The sequence below is a fragment of the Mastigoproctus giganteus genome, chromosome 1 (assembly GCF_048544385.1).
Source record: "Mastigoproctus giganteus isolate SK-2022 chromosome 1, ASM4854438v1, whole genome shotgun sequence".
In the NCBI taxonomy this organism is placed as follows: Eukaryota; Metazoa; Arthropoda; class Arachnida; order Uropygi; family Thelyphonidae; genus Mastigoproctus; species Mastigoproctus giganteus.
The window spans coordinates 68,397,723-68,414,075 of record NC_143575.1 but is presented as its reverse complement, the minus strand read 5'-3'; the positions used below and the strand labels follow the sequence as shown (position 1 = coordinate 68,414,075).

At 35.0% G+C, this 16,353-nt stretch overlaps 1 protein-coding gene across 1 annotated transcript in view; it reads left to right on the top strand.

Annotated features, from left to right (window-relative positions):
- The window catches only part of LOC150090874 (uncharacterized), a 628,907-nt gene that overhangs the window by 226,755 nt on the left and 385,799 nt on the right, over window positions 1-16,353 (top strand). Inside the window, exon 9 of the mRNA XM_090375379.1 lies at window positions 9,018-9,180. Coding sequence (XP_090231505.1) covers window positions 9,018-9,180 — 163 coding nt within the window. The remainder of the gene's footprint in view (window positions 1-9,017; window positions 9,181-16,353) is intronic.

The following is a 16,353-nucleotide window of genomic DNA, read 5'->3' as shown; positions in this document are numbered from 1 at the left end:
GACGTAAGCTTTTCTGAGAATCCATCTACATCTGTGGCTGAAAACTACTATCCCACCTTACAACTTGAAATTATTAATCTTCAAGCCAAAACATGGTTTGGAAATAAGTATATGGACTGTGAAAATAAATTACTTTAATTCTGCAAGGCTCTCCCTTCTGAAGATTTCACTAATAAAAGAAAATACCATGAAAATGGCTACTTTGTTCAGATCAACGTGTATTTGCTAGCAAATTTTTTCATGCATGAAATAAAATGAATATTTAAAAAGAAACAGAATAGCAGATGAGCATATTCATTCCATAATTGAGAATTGGTGTCACAAATTTTCAACCAAATTTTGAACAATTATTTAAAAATATCCAGCCTGAATCATATCATTAAATGTTAAGTTTTGTTCAATAAATTTTATTGTGTATTGTACTTAATAAAATTTTCGAATATCTTCAAATTTAGGTGTATCGTTATATTTATTTATTCACCTCAATATTGAAAAGCAGTCGTCCTTTTCAGGTTGTAAATTTTCTAAAGTGGGTATTTAAAAACAAAAGTAAGTCATATTTTAAAAATAAATCACTGGCATAGATTTTTTGCACATAAAAACATTGGGGATTTGCATTTTTATATATATATATATATATACACCTAATTCTGTTTTTGCACGAACTTTTTTTACACGAATTCGATTTAACACGAATTCTAAATAAATATTTCATTCTCTTTTTACACGAGTCATTTTGATTTAACACGATTTCTATGAATTTTTTTTTGCCTAAATTGTAAGAATTTTTTTTTTATTTGTGGCATATTAGTATCATTTCTATATTACACGCACCAATAGATTGGATAACAGCTAGTGTGTGCGTTTTGAAACGCGTGCTTTTGCTTACCAATGTGTACGTCTAGGTATCTATGAATCATCAACGTTTTTATTGAATTTGGTGCACATTTACGGTATTCGTGCATTGTACCTTCGGAAGACATGTAGTAGTAAGCTCTATTTCAAAGTGAAAGAATCTTTAGTGAAATTTGTGCACATATAAATTTATTAATTTTGCCGATAGTCAATAAATTGTAAGTTTACAAATTTTCCATACCTTTTTTTATTAATTATAACTGAGATATTTTTCGGTAGCCCTTATATAATGTCGAATAATTCACCTATTACCAAAATGAAAAGGAAAACGAATTCTTTGGAACTTAAAATTCAAATTTTAGATCGTCTTGCAACTGGACAAGTGGCTACGTCTCTAGGAAAGCATTTTGGTGTACATGAAGCTACCGTAAGAACTATTAAGAAAAATGAAGCTGCAATTAGGAAGTCGGTATGTTCTGGAACAAAAGTAAGTGTTAATTCATCATCATATACAAGAGATATTGTCAAGGAAGAAATGGAAAAGGCCCTAGTAATATGGATAGAAGATCAGTCACAAAAAAGAGTACCAGTAGATGGAAATGGCATCAAGCAAACAGCACTAAGAATTTACAAACAGATTAAAGAAAAGGAGCCAAGCACTTCATCTCAGTTAAACAGAAAGTATGAATTTTCTGTGAGTACAGGTTGGATGACAGGGTTTCTTAAAAGGAATGCTCTTCATAATATAAAAATTAAAGGTGAAACTGCATCTGCAGATGAATCGGCTGCTAAAGTATTCCAGCAGGAACTTGCAAAAATTATTGAAGATGGAGGATACACTCCTGATCAAGTGTGGAATGCAAATGAAACTGGTTTCTTCTGGAAACGAATGCAACAGAACGTATGTAGCCAAATCGCAGAAAACTGCTGGTGGTTTTAAGGTAGCTAAGGATCGCGTGACGTTATTATTTTCCTCCAACGCTTCAGCAGATCGTATGTTGAAACCACTGCTGGTAAATCGAGCCCTAAACCCACGTTCAATGAAAGGTGTAGATATCAATAAACTGCCTGTTCACTGGATGGCAAACAAGAAGGCCTGGGTGACCACTACTATTTTTACAGAATGGTTCAACAAATGTTTCATCCAGAAGTCAGACGTTATATGAATTTGAAAGGTCTCGAATTTAAAGTTCTTCTGATTCTTGACAATGCACCCGGCCATCCTGTCTTGGAACACCCAAACGTACAAATTTTATTTCTGCCACCTAATACTACATCTTTGATACAACCGCTAGACCAAGGTATAATTGCGACAATTAAAACATACTACGTAAAACGAGCATTCCAACACGTTTTGGACAAGCTGAATGATGAAACACTAACAGTCATTGATGTGTGGAAGAAATTCTCAATTATGGATTGTATCAGTCAAGTTGGATTAGCGTTAACTGAATTAAAACCAGCAACTTTAAATGCGTGTTGGAAAGCGGTTTGGCCACAATGTGTAAAAAGCAAAGATCCCATCATCCCTAATACGACCGAATTTCCCAACATCATTACAATGGCACACAAAATTGGTGGAGAAGGATTCGATGATCTATCGTTTGAAGATATTGATGAATTGTTAACCGACAAAGCCCTAAGCGAAGATGAAATATTAGAGGTTGTCCTTGGGACTCCTTATCCCACAGAACGTAGTGATAATGAAGAAAATGATCCTGTTCTAAATGCAGATTTAATAAAAGAAGGTCTGGAACTGGCCAGAAAATTAGGTAATCATTTTGTCAAAAATGACCCTAATGAGGAACGCGCTGGGAAGTTTCAACGTGAACTGAAGTTGTTGACAGCCTCTTACAGAGAATTATATAACGGCCTAACCAAAACACGAACACAACCATTAATAACTGAATTCGTTCGTAAAACCGGTGAAACATCAGCACCAGAGGAGACTCGTGCTGATTTTGCTCAAGAGATCACAGAAAGAATTTCATTAATAGAGGAAGAAGACAATGTCCACAACATTTCTAGTGATGGCAGTGATATTCCAGTCGTACGCAAACATATGCGCCGTTTATTATCAGAAAGTGAAAATGAATAAAATCTTGTTATGCGTAAAACAGATTTTTTTGTTCATGAAGAATTTTTTTTCATTTCATATGCATACAAATTTATTTTAATACATTTTAATTACATATTATTACATGTGTATTTTGTTTAAATAAAATAATAAGCTTAAAACAAATATTTTTATGTTTTTTTTTTAATTATTTTTACTGATTTTTTTAGATCCGGAACCAATCTTCTTTTCTTCCATAAATACAATGTCTTTTTTTACACGAATTTTTTTTACACGTATTTTTCAGGAACGTATCTATCGTGTAAAAACAGAATTAGGTGTATATATATATATATATATATATATATATATAGCCTGAAAATAAATACGGTAACATGAAAATAGAAACTTCCTTTTATGTGTAACAAGATATGGAAAATGTAACACACCAATTTTTTTCAAATCACTCATTGCGGCCTGCAAAACAAATCTAACTTTGAATATGGCCCCTGTAATGGGAAAAGGTTGGATACCACTGCTCCATACCATAGAAATGATGGCAAATGTGTTTTTTTTTTTTTAAATCCAGATTTCCACAATTATGGGACATTTTATGGAGGGGCAGGGAACTTTTATCTTGGTCACCTAATTTAATTCCAAAGTATGTTGCATGTACATTTTTCACAAATGATGTTATATTGTGCCTTTGTTTTGTTGCAAAGAGGTTACTGCAAAGCTAATAAAGTATATATAAATTGTTCACAAAAAACAAGTTAACCATTGTCAAAGTCACAGAATATAAAAATCACATTAACAGATTCTGGTTAGCATGACTGCATCAGAGAAGAACTGAATGCAAAAAAAAAGAAAAAAAAACCCACTCTGTGATTTATATAGCTGCCAGACTTGCAGGTCTAAACATGTCTGGGCACATTTATATAACCTGTCAGCCACAAAGGAAGTAGTACATACATTGCTTATAGTTACTAAAAATAAATGCACAAGGCATAATACATCACAAACTTGAAATTGACTATAGAACGTTCAGTGAAAATACAACATTCTTTGTTCATAATAATGAACTACATTGTAATTGATGCCTTTTATACTACAGTATAAAAGGCATCATTTATTTGTAAAAAGGCACCATTCTTTGTTCATAATAGTGAACTACATTGTAGTATAAAAGGCATCGATTTAATAGTATCTCATTTTGACTATCTTCACAACGAATTACCATATATTGCACTATTTTGAATAAGTAACGCTTCACCAATGAGAAAGGCTATTGTTGCTTATTGCATAAATTTAAATCTATGCCTTTTATGCTACAATGTAGTTCACTATTATGAACAAAGAATGGTGTATTTTCACTGAATGTTCTATAGTAACACATTGCTTATATGCATGGAATGTATATCCAAGAAAACAATCTATACTGTTTGTAAAAAATCTGTATGTGATAGGTAAAAACTGTTTGGATTTTTAGAAATAGCAAAAGTATAATAAGAAAAAGAGTATGCCCAGGAACAACCATGAATTTTGGAAGCATCAAAATCTATGCAGACCAGTGTAGTAGTAGTAGCAGTGGCATGTGATGTAAGAAAGCAAGTGTATGAGCTTATGCAGCATCAGCCAAAAAAAAAACAAAAAAAAAAAAAAACCACACGCCATTCCCTCCAAATGCCTGTCCAGTTCCTCCTTAAATTTATTCAACCTATCAACTTCCACAACGACAGATGGAAGTTTGTTCCAGTAATTAACCACCCGCTGGCTAAAGGCAAATTTCCGCACATCTATTCTACATCTGTCCTTTCTTAATTTGAATTTCGTAATCTGAATAAGTGGAAGGATCTCATCAGAATTCAGTGTTCTCAACCATTCAAGGCCTTATACACCTCAATCAGATCACCGCGCAGGTGCCTAGTCTCCAGCCACTGCAATTTGCAGAACTTAAGCCTCTCTTGATAAGAGGATCCCTTCATTCCCCTCACCAATCTTGTTGCCCTCTCTGTACTTGCTCAAGTAAATCTACATCCTTCCTAAAATGAGGCCCCCAGACCTGTACGCAGTACTCAAGGCGTGGCCTGACCATTGCCTTATACAGAAGGACAATCACCACCTCCTTCCTGCTAGCAAAATTCTTATATATCATTGACAAAACCCCATGACCTGCCCTGGCAGCCTGTCTGCATTGCTCAGAAAACTTCATATCTGACTGCACAATTACTCCCAGGTCTTTTCCATTTTCTACCACCTTAAGTGTAGTACCACACAGTTGGTACGTTTCTCTTGGGTTACTTCTACCCAAATGCAGTACTTTGCATTTGTCAAGGTTAAACTTCAGTTGCCACTTCTTAGCTCATCTGCCCAAATTATCTAGATCCTGTTGCAGTAGCACACTGCCATTACTGTCATTAACAACCCTGCCAACCTTTGTATCATCTGCAACCTTCGACATTAAGCCTGATAAACCTTCATCAATATCATTGATAAATATACAAAACAGCAGTGGACCCAACACCGAACCCTATGGGACTCCACTAATAACATTAGTCCACGAAGAGCAGCATCCATTGATTACCATCCTCTGTCTTCTCCCACTTAACCATCCTTTTATCCATTGTAGCAACTTACCCTTAATACCATTCTGCTCCAATTTGTACAATAGTCTTCCATGCGCAATAGTGTCAAAAGCTTTCCTGAAATCCAAATATATGATATCAAAATTATTTTTTGCATCCAGTTACTTTGTAACCACATCATAATATCCTATCAAATTTGTCAGACAAGACTTTCCCTTAACAAACCCATGCTGTGTCTGAATTATTGCTGCAGTCTTGTCTAGATGAACCTGCAATGCATCTTTAACCAGTGACTCCATTATTTTACCCGGAACAGAAGTTAAGCTAACTGGTCTGTAATTACTCGTGTCATCCTTCGATCCCCCCTTTGTGAATTGGGGATACATTTGCACATCTCCAGTCCGTGGGAACCTCCCCTGAGTCCAAGGATGCTCTCATAATTATGGCTAAGGGTTTGCTTAGTTGCTTTGCCGCCTCCTTTAATATAACTGGATAGATCCCATCCATCCCAGGTGCTTTTCTTATGTTTAACTTCAACAATTTCTCCTCCACTTTGCTCTCAGTTATTACAAAATCATTAAGTATCCTGCTACAATTTGATAACCTTCTGCCATTATTAAAACTGTGTTATTAAAACAGTACTTACCTGCTTGAAGACTTTGCAGGAATAAGGTAAAATACTGGAGCCAAATATTTGTAAATGACTTGTATATAGAGGCATATATAAACAGGGAAATGACATGATTTCTTCGATTTGAAAGAGCAGTTAGTTGTGTCATGTTTTCATTACATAGCAAATCAGGTGTCTATCTCATATGTCTTGTTTTATGGAAGATGAACAGAGAATGCATTTTACTATGAACAAGAAAGATCTAGCCAGCTGACTGTCTTGCCCTTTCTTGAAGGTCTGCAAAGGTTTTGTCATCTAGCAATGTCTCTCCATGCACAGCAGTTACAACAAGATGGCACTACCCCACACCCTACCGGGGGAAAATACTGCAGCTTCGAGAAGCTGCACCATCTCCATTTTGTTGGCCTCGTTCATTTCAGTAGAGAAATGATGCCAAATACTGCCAAATCTCATTCAGAGCATAATGAATATTAGATAAGTATGATTATTAATAAATGCAATTTGATTTAATAAATTTGGAAATTGAATGTGTGCAGAAAGAAATTCCAGTTTTTCCAGCCCAAAGAACAAAATTAATCAATACAAATAAGTAAGTGAGGTGTAAATTTTTACGAATGTGGGGACACTGTCAGGCAAGTGCAGTGTCAGCAAGTGGTACTTATCTTGTCAAGCAAACTGTCAGTAAATAGTTTGTTGTTAAAAGAAGGTTAGATTAGTTTAATTACGTAAATGGTTAATTTTTCTTAAAGAGAATTTATTATTACTAAATTTCAGTTGTTCAGAGTGAAACGGATACAAAAATATAGATTGTGACAGGTTTAATAATAGGAAATATACATATATTAGATTAGATACATAGAAATAAAATCTTTTGGTTGTTTAGTTAACCACCTTCAGTTGAAATGAAATGACAATTAGAATGGAGGCATGTACTGCCAGTCTTGTACGTGAAGGGCATGGCTAATTGTTTGATGTTGAAGCCTGTGGTTGTGATATATGTGGACGTGGCCAGCGTTTGTCAATGGACAAATGCTGGCCACGGATATGCAAATGTATGCAAATGTATGCAAAAAGATATGCAAATGTATCCCCAATTCACAAAGGGGGATCTGAGGGTGACATGAGTAATTACAGACCAGTTAGTTTAACTTCTTTTCCAGGGAAAATAATGGAGTCACTGGTTAAAGAAGCATTGCAGGATCATCTAGACAAGACTGCAGTAATAATTCAAACACAGTATGGGTTTGTTAAGGTGAAGTCTTGTCTTAAAAATTTGATTGGATATTACAGTGTGGTTACAAAGGAATCTAGAAAATTTGGGCAGATCGGCTGAGAAGTGGGAACTGAAGTTTAACATTGACAAATGCAAAGTACTGCATATCGGTAGAAGTAACCCCAGAGAAATGTACCAACAGTGTGGTACTACACTTAGGGTGATAGACAATGAAAAAGAACTGGGAGTAATTGTGCAGTCAGGTATGAAATTTTCTGAGCAATGCTGCCAGAGCAGGTCATGGGGTATTGTCAATGATATACAGGAATTTTGTTAGTAGGGAAAAGGAGGTGATTATCCCTTTGTATAAGGCAATGGTCAGGCCACGCCTTGATTACTGCATACAGGTCTGGAGGTCTCATTTTTGGAAGGGATGTAGAGTTGCTCGAGCGAGTACAGAAAAGGGCAACAAGATTCGGTGGAACGAAAAAGTGGTCTTACCAAGAAAGGCCTAAGTTCTACAAATTGCAGCATCTGGAGACTAGGCCTCTGCGAGGTGATCTGATTTGAGATGTATAAGGCCTTGAATGGGTTGAGCAGGCTCAATTCTAATTTGATTCTTCCTCTTGCTCAGATTATGAACCTGAGGGGGCATAAATTCAAATTGAGGAAAGACAGTTATAGAATAGTGTGCTGGAATTTGCATTTAGCCAGCAGGTAGTTGATTGCCAGAACAAACTTCCATCTATCGTTGTGGAAGTTGATGGCTTAAATGAATTCAAGAAGGAACTGGACAAATGTTTAGAGGGAATGGATGCATCACATGCCTCAATTACTACTACTTTTTCTAATAAAAATCTTGCTGAAAATTAAAGGTAAAATAATGAAGAACAATCTCCTCAGTTTATATTTTTTCTAAAATATATCTGTGGTGTATAATGTATACATGAACATGCCTACTTGTCAAACACTTTTTGAACCAATAAAGAATACTATCAAGTCCTCTTTTGGCTCTTATATTTTTGCAATTAAAAAATGTGTAGTTTTTTAGAATTGTATCCCTTTCATAGTTAAAATAATGGCTGGTTATAGCATAGTGCACAATTTGAACTATTTAAATTCTGCCCCCCCCCAATAAAAAAAACCACACACCCTGAACTTTGTACACTGGCATGCCTGCTGGTGTGACTTGCTGGAGGTACTTAGTAGACATTAAAGGTTTCGCTTCAGACATGGCTGTTGTAACCAATCTCAAGTGGAGGAGTAGTTTTAATCAGTGAATTATTTTAGATGCATCAGCCTGTACAAAATGAAAATCAGGTCACAAATGTGTTTATGTAGATGTAACACACCTGATAAACTGGTGCACTATGACCAAAGTAGTCACTGTACCAAAAATTCCACTAAAAGAACAAACCATCTTATCATGATGTCATTTATGATCCCTCTTTAATATCTGCATGCTCTTTTTCAGCTGTTTTGAAGAACAAAAGACGTGATTTTTCATTTGATTACTTTCTTTTTATTCAATACACTTGGTATTGCAAATAACATACTACTTCATTATTTATTTATTTATTTATTTTTGTTCTCTTTATATAATAATGTTCTTTATATGTTTGATTTTTATGTTTCCTTCCATGTGTGACATTAAGGTTATGGATATTATTTTCCAAGGTGGTAAATTTCCTATTGAATATCAAAGAACCCAGTCTTCAGCTTGAACAAATAGATGCTGGTATCACTTCAGTTCAAGCTTTTCATCAGGGCAATTCATCTGCTTCAAGGAAAGTTTTGCTGCCTCTGCTTCATAGTTTCTTGCAAGAAAGTTTTACATCAGGTATATTAAAATTGTAAACTTGGTTAGCTCAAGTACATCTTTAAAATGTATATGATTTTCAACTGTAATAATGTATATGTGATGTGATGCATTATGTTTATTTTTTATTAAAATATTTGCACTAAATTAATATGCATGATTCATTTAAATTCTTTCAGTTACCTTACCTTAAATTTACATCCTGATATATCTAGTTTTAATAGATTTCTTTCAGAGTTATTGTTTTAGAATATAATTATGGTAAAATGTATATTTAAGAAAAATTACGGAGATTTTTTTTTATGTTAAAGAGTTGTGGGGTGCTTAACATAAGCAAATGGATAAAGAGAGCAGTGTCATGTTATTGAAGCTGTAGTTACTTGTGATAAGGATTATAATTGGAAGGTTACACTGATATATTACTTCTTTTGGAAAGTGAGTCACATCAATGACTTAATTGTCTTTTGTTGTCCCATGTTGTCTTTTTTTTTTTTTTTTTTTTTTTCCATAAATGTTGCATTTGTTATTGTAAATATTGTTTAGCTTTAAATTATATTTTTCCAAAATCTTTTGTTAAAATTACTTTTGAAAGGCCATTGATAACAGTAGACAAAGTTTTTAAGCAACTTATTAAAAGAAGAAACTTTTCAATAAGAAAACAAAAATGAAAACTTTGTATTAAAGCAAAACTACCTGCTTAAACTCATTTTGTTATGTTGTCTAACTTAAAAATAATTTTAGTATATTTTAAGCCTATTAATATTAGTTTTGCCCCATGATAATTATTAAGCTTAGACTAAATAACATTACTGTTTCTGAATAGTTTTAACAGTTTGTTTTAGTAAATTTAAAATGATCAGTATGTTCCAGGTTATTGATATTTGTTAGTTCTATTATTTTTATTATTAGATTATGCAACATTTTTGGTAATGCTTTATTACTGTTTATAATTCAGTGAAGTTGACATGTAATTCACTTTTTGTATGTATGCCCTATAAACAAACAACATATCCTTTCTCTTATAAATGTAATACTGGTTAAACCTGTGGTCTAATTAATTCCAACATTATATCAAGTGTGCTCAAACTAGCATCCTGCATTGGGTCAGGTACCCAAAATGCAGTTTTTTTAGGTATAACTATTGTGTTATACCTAAAATAACAATGAACTTTTCTTTCAAGAGGGACTGTAGAACCTGAGAAATGATATTAACAAAACTATTATTAATGAAATTAATAAAACTATTAGATGCTCAATTGTAATGATTAAAAATAAGGTTCTGACATAATTATACAATTAGAAACTACAATTTAAGGTAAATTAAATTAAAAATATTTTAAAATACCAAAACAATTAACTGGATGAAGGAAATCTCTTTGATCTTTGTCTGAGTATAGTTGTGATTTGGAACTTGCTGCTGCTGTTCTATGATTGGAAGTTTTGCTCTGTACAATATTTTGTAGCTCTGTGTGCTCTTCTTGTGGGGGATGTTGGATTTGGATGTGGCTCCTGTTGATGTTGGTTTAATTTTGGCCTTGGAAAGACTGAAGAACTGTTGAATTGCTTACCTTGGTTTGTGTATGGATACATTTTGTAGAATTTTATGAAGAGTGCTTCTTTAAAAGCCTGTCTGCAGTGAGCATGGTCTGTGGAGAGCACAGAAACTTTTGAAAAAATTCCAAGGATGATTGAATTGGAGAAAGTGGAAGGACAAATCTGATTTGTATACTATTCCAAATTGAACATCCTTGGAATGTTCTCAAATTATTTTTCCTTTCACTTTTCCACAGCCACGTTCTGTGTGGTGGATCGAACCTCTAGGGTTGAAGGTTTTGGTTTGGTGTGTAACCATGTTCTTAATGGAATTTGCCCTTGATAAATGAACCCTAGGTGTCTTGCTTATTTTGCTGTATGTTTGATTTCTGGAATGAAGGGAAATAGTGATGTAGGTTTCAGATTTGGTAGTTTTTTGTTGGTTGTTGTGAACTTTATACTGGTTTCATCTGTGGCATTAATGAAGCATAATTGATCATTATTCTTTGTAGCTGAATTATTGATATATATTAGTTCTTTCTGAAGATTTTGCCCTTTTGCAGATGTTTAGGGCTCTTAAGACATTGGTCCCCCCAGGATTGGTTGAATGTGGATGAGAGGATCAGAAGTTTAGGAATATTCCAGTGTCTGTTAGTTTCTGAAAACAGATTTTTCTAAGCAATTTGGGTTTCTTTCCAGTAGTATATTCAAGAAAAGAAGTTTCTTGTTATTTTCAGTTTCTAATTTTAAATTAATTTTGCTGTTGAAGCTACTGAAAGTATGGAGGGTCTGTTTTCCACAACTCCATATTACAATAATGTCATTAACATAACAGATCCAAAGCTTTGGCTTTAAAGCGGCTTCTTCCATGAAATTTGTTTTGAAGTTGGCTGTGAGCATCTCAGCAATTTTGTCTTTCTACAGGCAAAAAATCAAGTGATCTGATATTTGTCTCTAGAAGGAATCTTCAAACTTGAAGTAGGACTCCCATAGAGAGAGATCTGTCAGATCCATTATATCATTCATGGAAACAGACCTTGGAAATCTTAGTGTTGTTGGTCTAAGGATTCTCTGATTCATTTTTTTGCTGCTTCTACCAGAAGTGTGGTATACATGAACTCTATGTCAAATGACAAAATGTCTTAATGGTTGAATTCCCACTTCATCTGATTTATGGATGAGCATTGTTCTGTTGCTGTGGAAAATTGACCCTTTGGAATAACTGTTGACAGAAGCCTAATAAGCCATTTGGAGATCTTTTGATCTGGTGGAATCTGCTGTAGACGATGAGTTTGGCTAGAAATCCTTTATGTATTTTAATGTTGGAAAATATGTGGAATGGCTCAGAATTATTAGGATTGAACTTTTTGTGTAATTCTTCATCTGCTTGCTTGTTGTCATCTATTCTTGAGTTTCTGCTCCATCTTCTTTTTACTGCTGGAAGTTGGATGTTTTGGAACTGAGGCATGAACAGAAGTGTCTTCTAATAGGTTTCTGATTTTGACAATGTACTCAGAGGTGTTGATTATTATAGCTGCGTTTCCCTTATTAGCTTCTAGTATGGTGATGGATTAGTGTTCCTGAAGTTTTGATTGCTGATTTTATTTTTCTCTAGATAAGATTTTGCTTTGGGAAAATCTTCTGTATTTTTTGCCGCATTTTAATGGCTTTAAAAGTGATGGAATCTCAGACTGAGTCCTGGATTTTGTCCAAACTGGCATGAAGGTGAGCCAAGAAATCTAGGATTGGGATTTTTTGGGAGTGAAATTAAGGCCCACTCCCAAAAGAATAAATATAATTTTAATTTTTTTAAATTTGATCTACCCGAACAATAATATTGGATTCATGTCTTACAAACCTATGTTAACCTTTCGTTGTACAGTTAATGTCGTATCTTTTTTGTACAAATCTATAAAATTTGTATCTTTGTATGTATTACATATATTCTCTTTGTATATATTACAGAACCAAAAATCCAGGCCTGAAGTTGGATTTCAGCACAGAAATTTGAAACATAGCTAGTTTATTTAGTTGTTGGGACTGTTTGGGTCTATTGTAATAACTGGCCTCTCATTCCAATAAGCTAATTAAATACTCTTCTAGTGTCTTTTCTAGACATATTTAATGACAAATTTTTTTTCTAGACATAATACAATATTTTGTGTGATTATGAATTTAACTTGCAAGGATAGAGAAATTGTGGACTTAAATGTGATGACTTAATGTTTAGAAAACAGATAGTTGGGTCACTGGTGTTAGCTAATAATCAATAAAAAGCTGCTTTGCACTATTTTATTTACAGATTTATGTGTATCATTGGATGGCATTTTCAAGCATCCTGTATACTGTTGGACAGACAACTTGAGTAGTCGAGACTCACTAATTTTCGTAAAATCGGACATATGCTAATAACACTAGTTTACAAATTTAAGTTTGTTCACTGGGGTTTGAATTTCAATAGGTCCTACTGCCGAAATATGTTGCTGTGATTTCAAATGACTTAGATTTTTTTCTATCACATCCAGATACATGCAATTTAAGAAATAAGAAAACTTTTGTTATTTACAAAAGTATATAACTTTATTGTATTTAGTAATGACAAATTGATAGAATTACATTTTCATATATCAAAAAATATGTAAATACTAACAAGTATTAATCAAAATTCTGAAATTTTCATTAATCAGGCCTTTGTCTCTTTGTTTGAGAGCGGCGCCTCCGTGGGCAGGAGCGCCGTGCATAGCACACGCTTCTCGATTAAACCGGGGTTCGAGCCTGTGACCACCAAATACGGAGGATGTGGAAAGGTCAGGGAATGAACACCGCATATCCTCGGAGCAATATGGCCTTAGTTGCTAATGCTCCTAAAAACCAAACAACAACTTTGTTTGAGAAGAACGTTTAATCATTTTTCTTTTATGTACAGTGCCAGGTTTCTCTCTTTTTAAACACCAGCAGTAGTTGGCCATCATGCTTGTATTCCACCTTCCCTGGTACCTCTGCTCCATTTCCTTTATGTCCTGATGGAATCTCTCCCCTTGTTCTTCGCTCATCTGTGCAAGATTTTCGGGGGAAAAATCAAGATGGGCATGCAAAAAGTGAATTTGATGCTCATATTGCAACCTAAATTGCAAAGCTTTTTGAGCATATTTTGAACAATTTTCTCATAATCCTGTGATTTATGATTTCCTAGAAAGTTTTCCATTACACTTTTAAAAGCAATCCAGGCTTCCCTTTTTTTTCGTCATAGTAGTTTCAAACTGACTGTCTAAATCTAATTTGCGGACCAGTGAAGATACCCCTCATTAAGTTTTGCGTCAGATAAACCTGGAAATTTACTGCAAAGGTACTTAAATCAGTTGCCATCCTTATTCAGTGCTTTAACAAATTGCTTCATTATGCCTAACTTGATATGCAGTGGAAGTAAAAGTATTTTATCTGGCTTCACCAAAATTTCGTGCACAATATTTTTTGACTCCAGTGTAAGATTGTGCCTCCGAGGCCATTGCTTCTTTGCCCAATGCAACTACTGTCCCATTCACGCTTTAGCTCTGCTATCCCATTCACAAAAAAATCATGGCATTTTAGTGTACCCATCCTGTTTCCCCCAACAACAACATAGCATAACACTTAAGTCTCCACCTAGTTGCCATTCATGATCTTGATATTTAATTTTCTCCAGAAGCAACTTAGATTTTCATAAGTTTCTTTTAAGTAGACTGAATGAGCAACTGCACAGATATGTACTTATCTCCATTATACAGGAGAACACCTTTTAAACTAGTCTTAGAAGAGTCTATAAATAGTCTCCATTCACTAGGAACATATGATGGAGCTCCTAAGGCACTTATTAAACCAGCGATATCACTGCAATATACGAGAGGACCTTCTTGTGAAAAATACTGTATAAACTCCCTTTCACGATTTCTGTACCTGGAGCAAGTAAGTTCTTCGCTTGAAGTCTGGATCCCAGAATTTCAGCATCATACTTTGAAGACCTAAGTCCCTTACTAAATCGTTCAGTTCGACTTGCGTGAATTGCTGTGGCGTCGTTAAAATATTTTCTGGTCGATAACATTCCTTTTCACTAACCCCTTTAGCTTCTGCTTTGGTGGAAGAAGATGTGGACTCCAAAGTTTCTGGTAGAGGTTTTACAGGCAGATCAGGTCAATGCGGAACTGGTCTTATGGCTGACGGTAGATCTGGATATTTGATGTCCTTTTTATTTTTTGAATTGTAACCTTTAATGTCACATACACAAAAGTAACGTTCGGCATGGCTTACTGGCTCGCACCACACCATAGGAATAGCAAATGGCAAGCACACCTTTTTTTCCTTGACTCCATTTTCTAAGATGTCTGACACATGTATTGCATACTTTATGCGGCACCCACGATTTATCCTGATCGCCTAGTTTTATGTCAAAGTATGCATAATACGATTTTTTTACAAAATGAATATTTCGCCTCTGTTTTACAAACAAAACAGAACAAAACAACCACATACATAACAAAATATGTCGGGACTGTTTATACACTTTCTGGTTGCCATACTAAAAGAAAACTAACACAATGAGAGCTCACAACGGTTTTTACAGAAGTACTGTGACTGCATAAGGGATGTGCCACTTATATAGGCTTTGTGGTTGAGTGGACTGTACAAACAAGTGAGTGCATACTCAGACAAGTTTAACCCGTAACTACACACAGGAGTCTACCAGACTCCACTCGGAAAATAAAATTCTGGGAATCACAGATGGGCCAGAAGAGAGTGGGGTCGGGGCCGTCTACCTTCCTGGGTCAAGGTTGGCTACCTTGCAGTGCGTATGGTTACAGGTTAAACTTCACAATCCGTTGTATTTGGGGCAAATATTTGATACTGATTACGAATATAGGGGTATAAAACTTGTAAACCATTGCAGAAACTATAGTTATGTACACATTTGTGTATAATACCTAGGTAATATTTTGTTAATGAATTGTGAAAAATCTTTACGTGATAGAAACAAACTGACTTCGGTTTAGTAATCAGTAAACATGTATAAATAACTGCCACATAAAGTAAATTGCAGCCATTATCAACCCACTGCAGGATGGAAGCCTTCTCAACAATTCATGCTGAGGGAAATGGACCATAATCTGCCATGCTGGTCCAGTGCGGGTTGGCAGATCGACCGTATTTAGCAGTCAGGGGCTTGAACCCTGGTCTACTCAAAGAGTGTGTGCCATTGCACTCCCACTCCTGACCACTTGGCTACGGAGGCCTTCTACTTTTACTCAAAACCCAGATACACTGGAAACCAGTGTAATTTATTGTAATTTTTCCTTGTAGAGGATGTGCGATCTCATTATGGATTTAAAATAAACTTTGTGGGTTTTTTTTTTTTTTTTTTTAAGGGTAAAAAAAAACTGCAGCCATTATCAACCCACTGCAGGATGGAAGCCTCCTCAACAATTCATGCTGAGGAAATGGACCATAATCTGCCACGCCGGTACCCCTTGGGTTGGCAGATCGACCATATTTAGCAGTCTGGGACTTGAACCCTGCTCTACTCAAAGAGCGTGTGCTACTGCACTCCCGCTCCTGACCACTCGGCTACAGAGGCCTTTAAGGGTAGTACAGGCTATTTTTATAAATTTTAAAGGAATATTAAATTTTAGG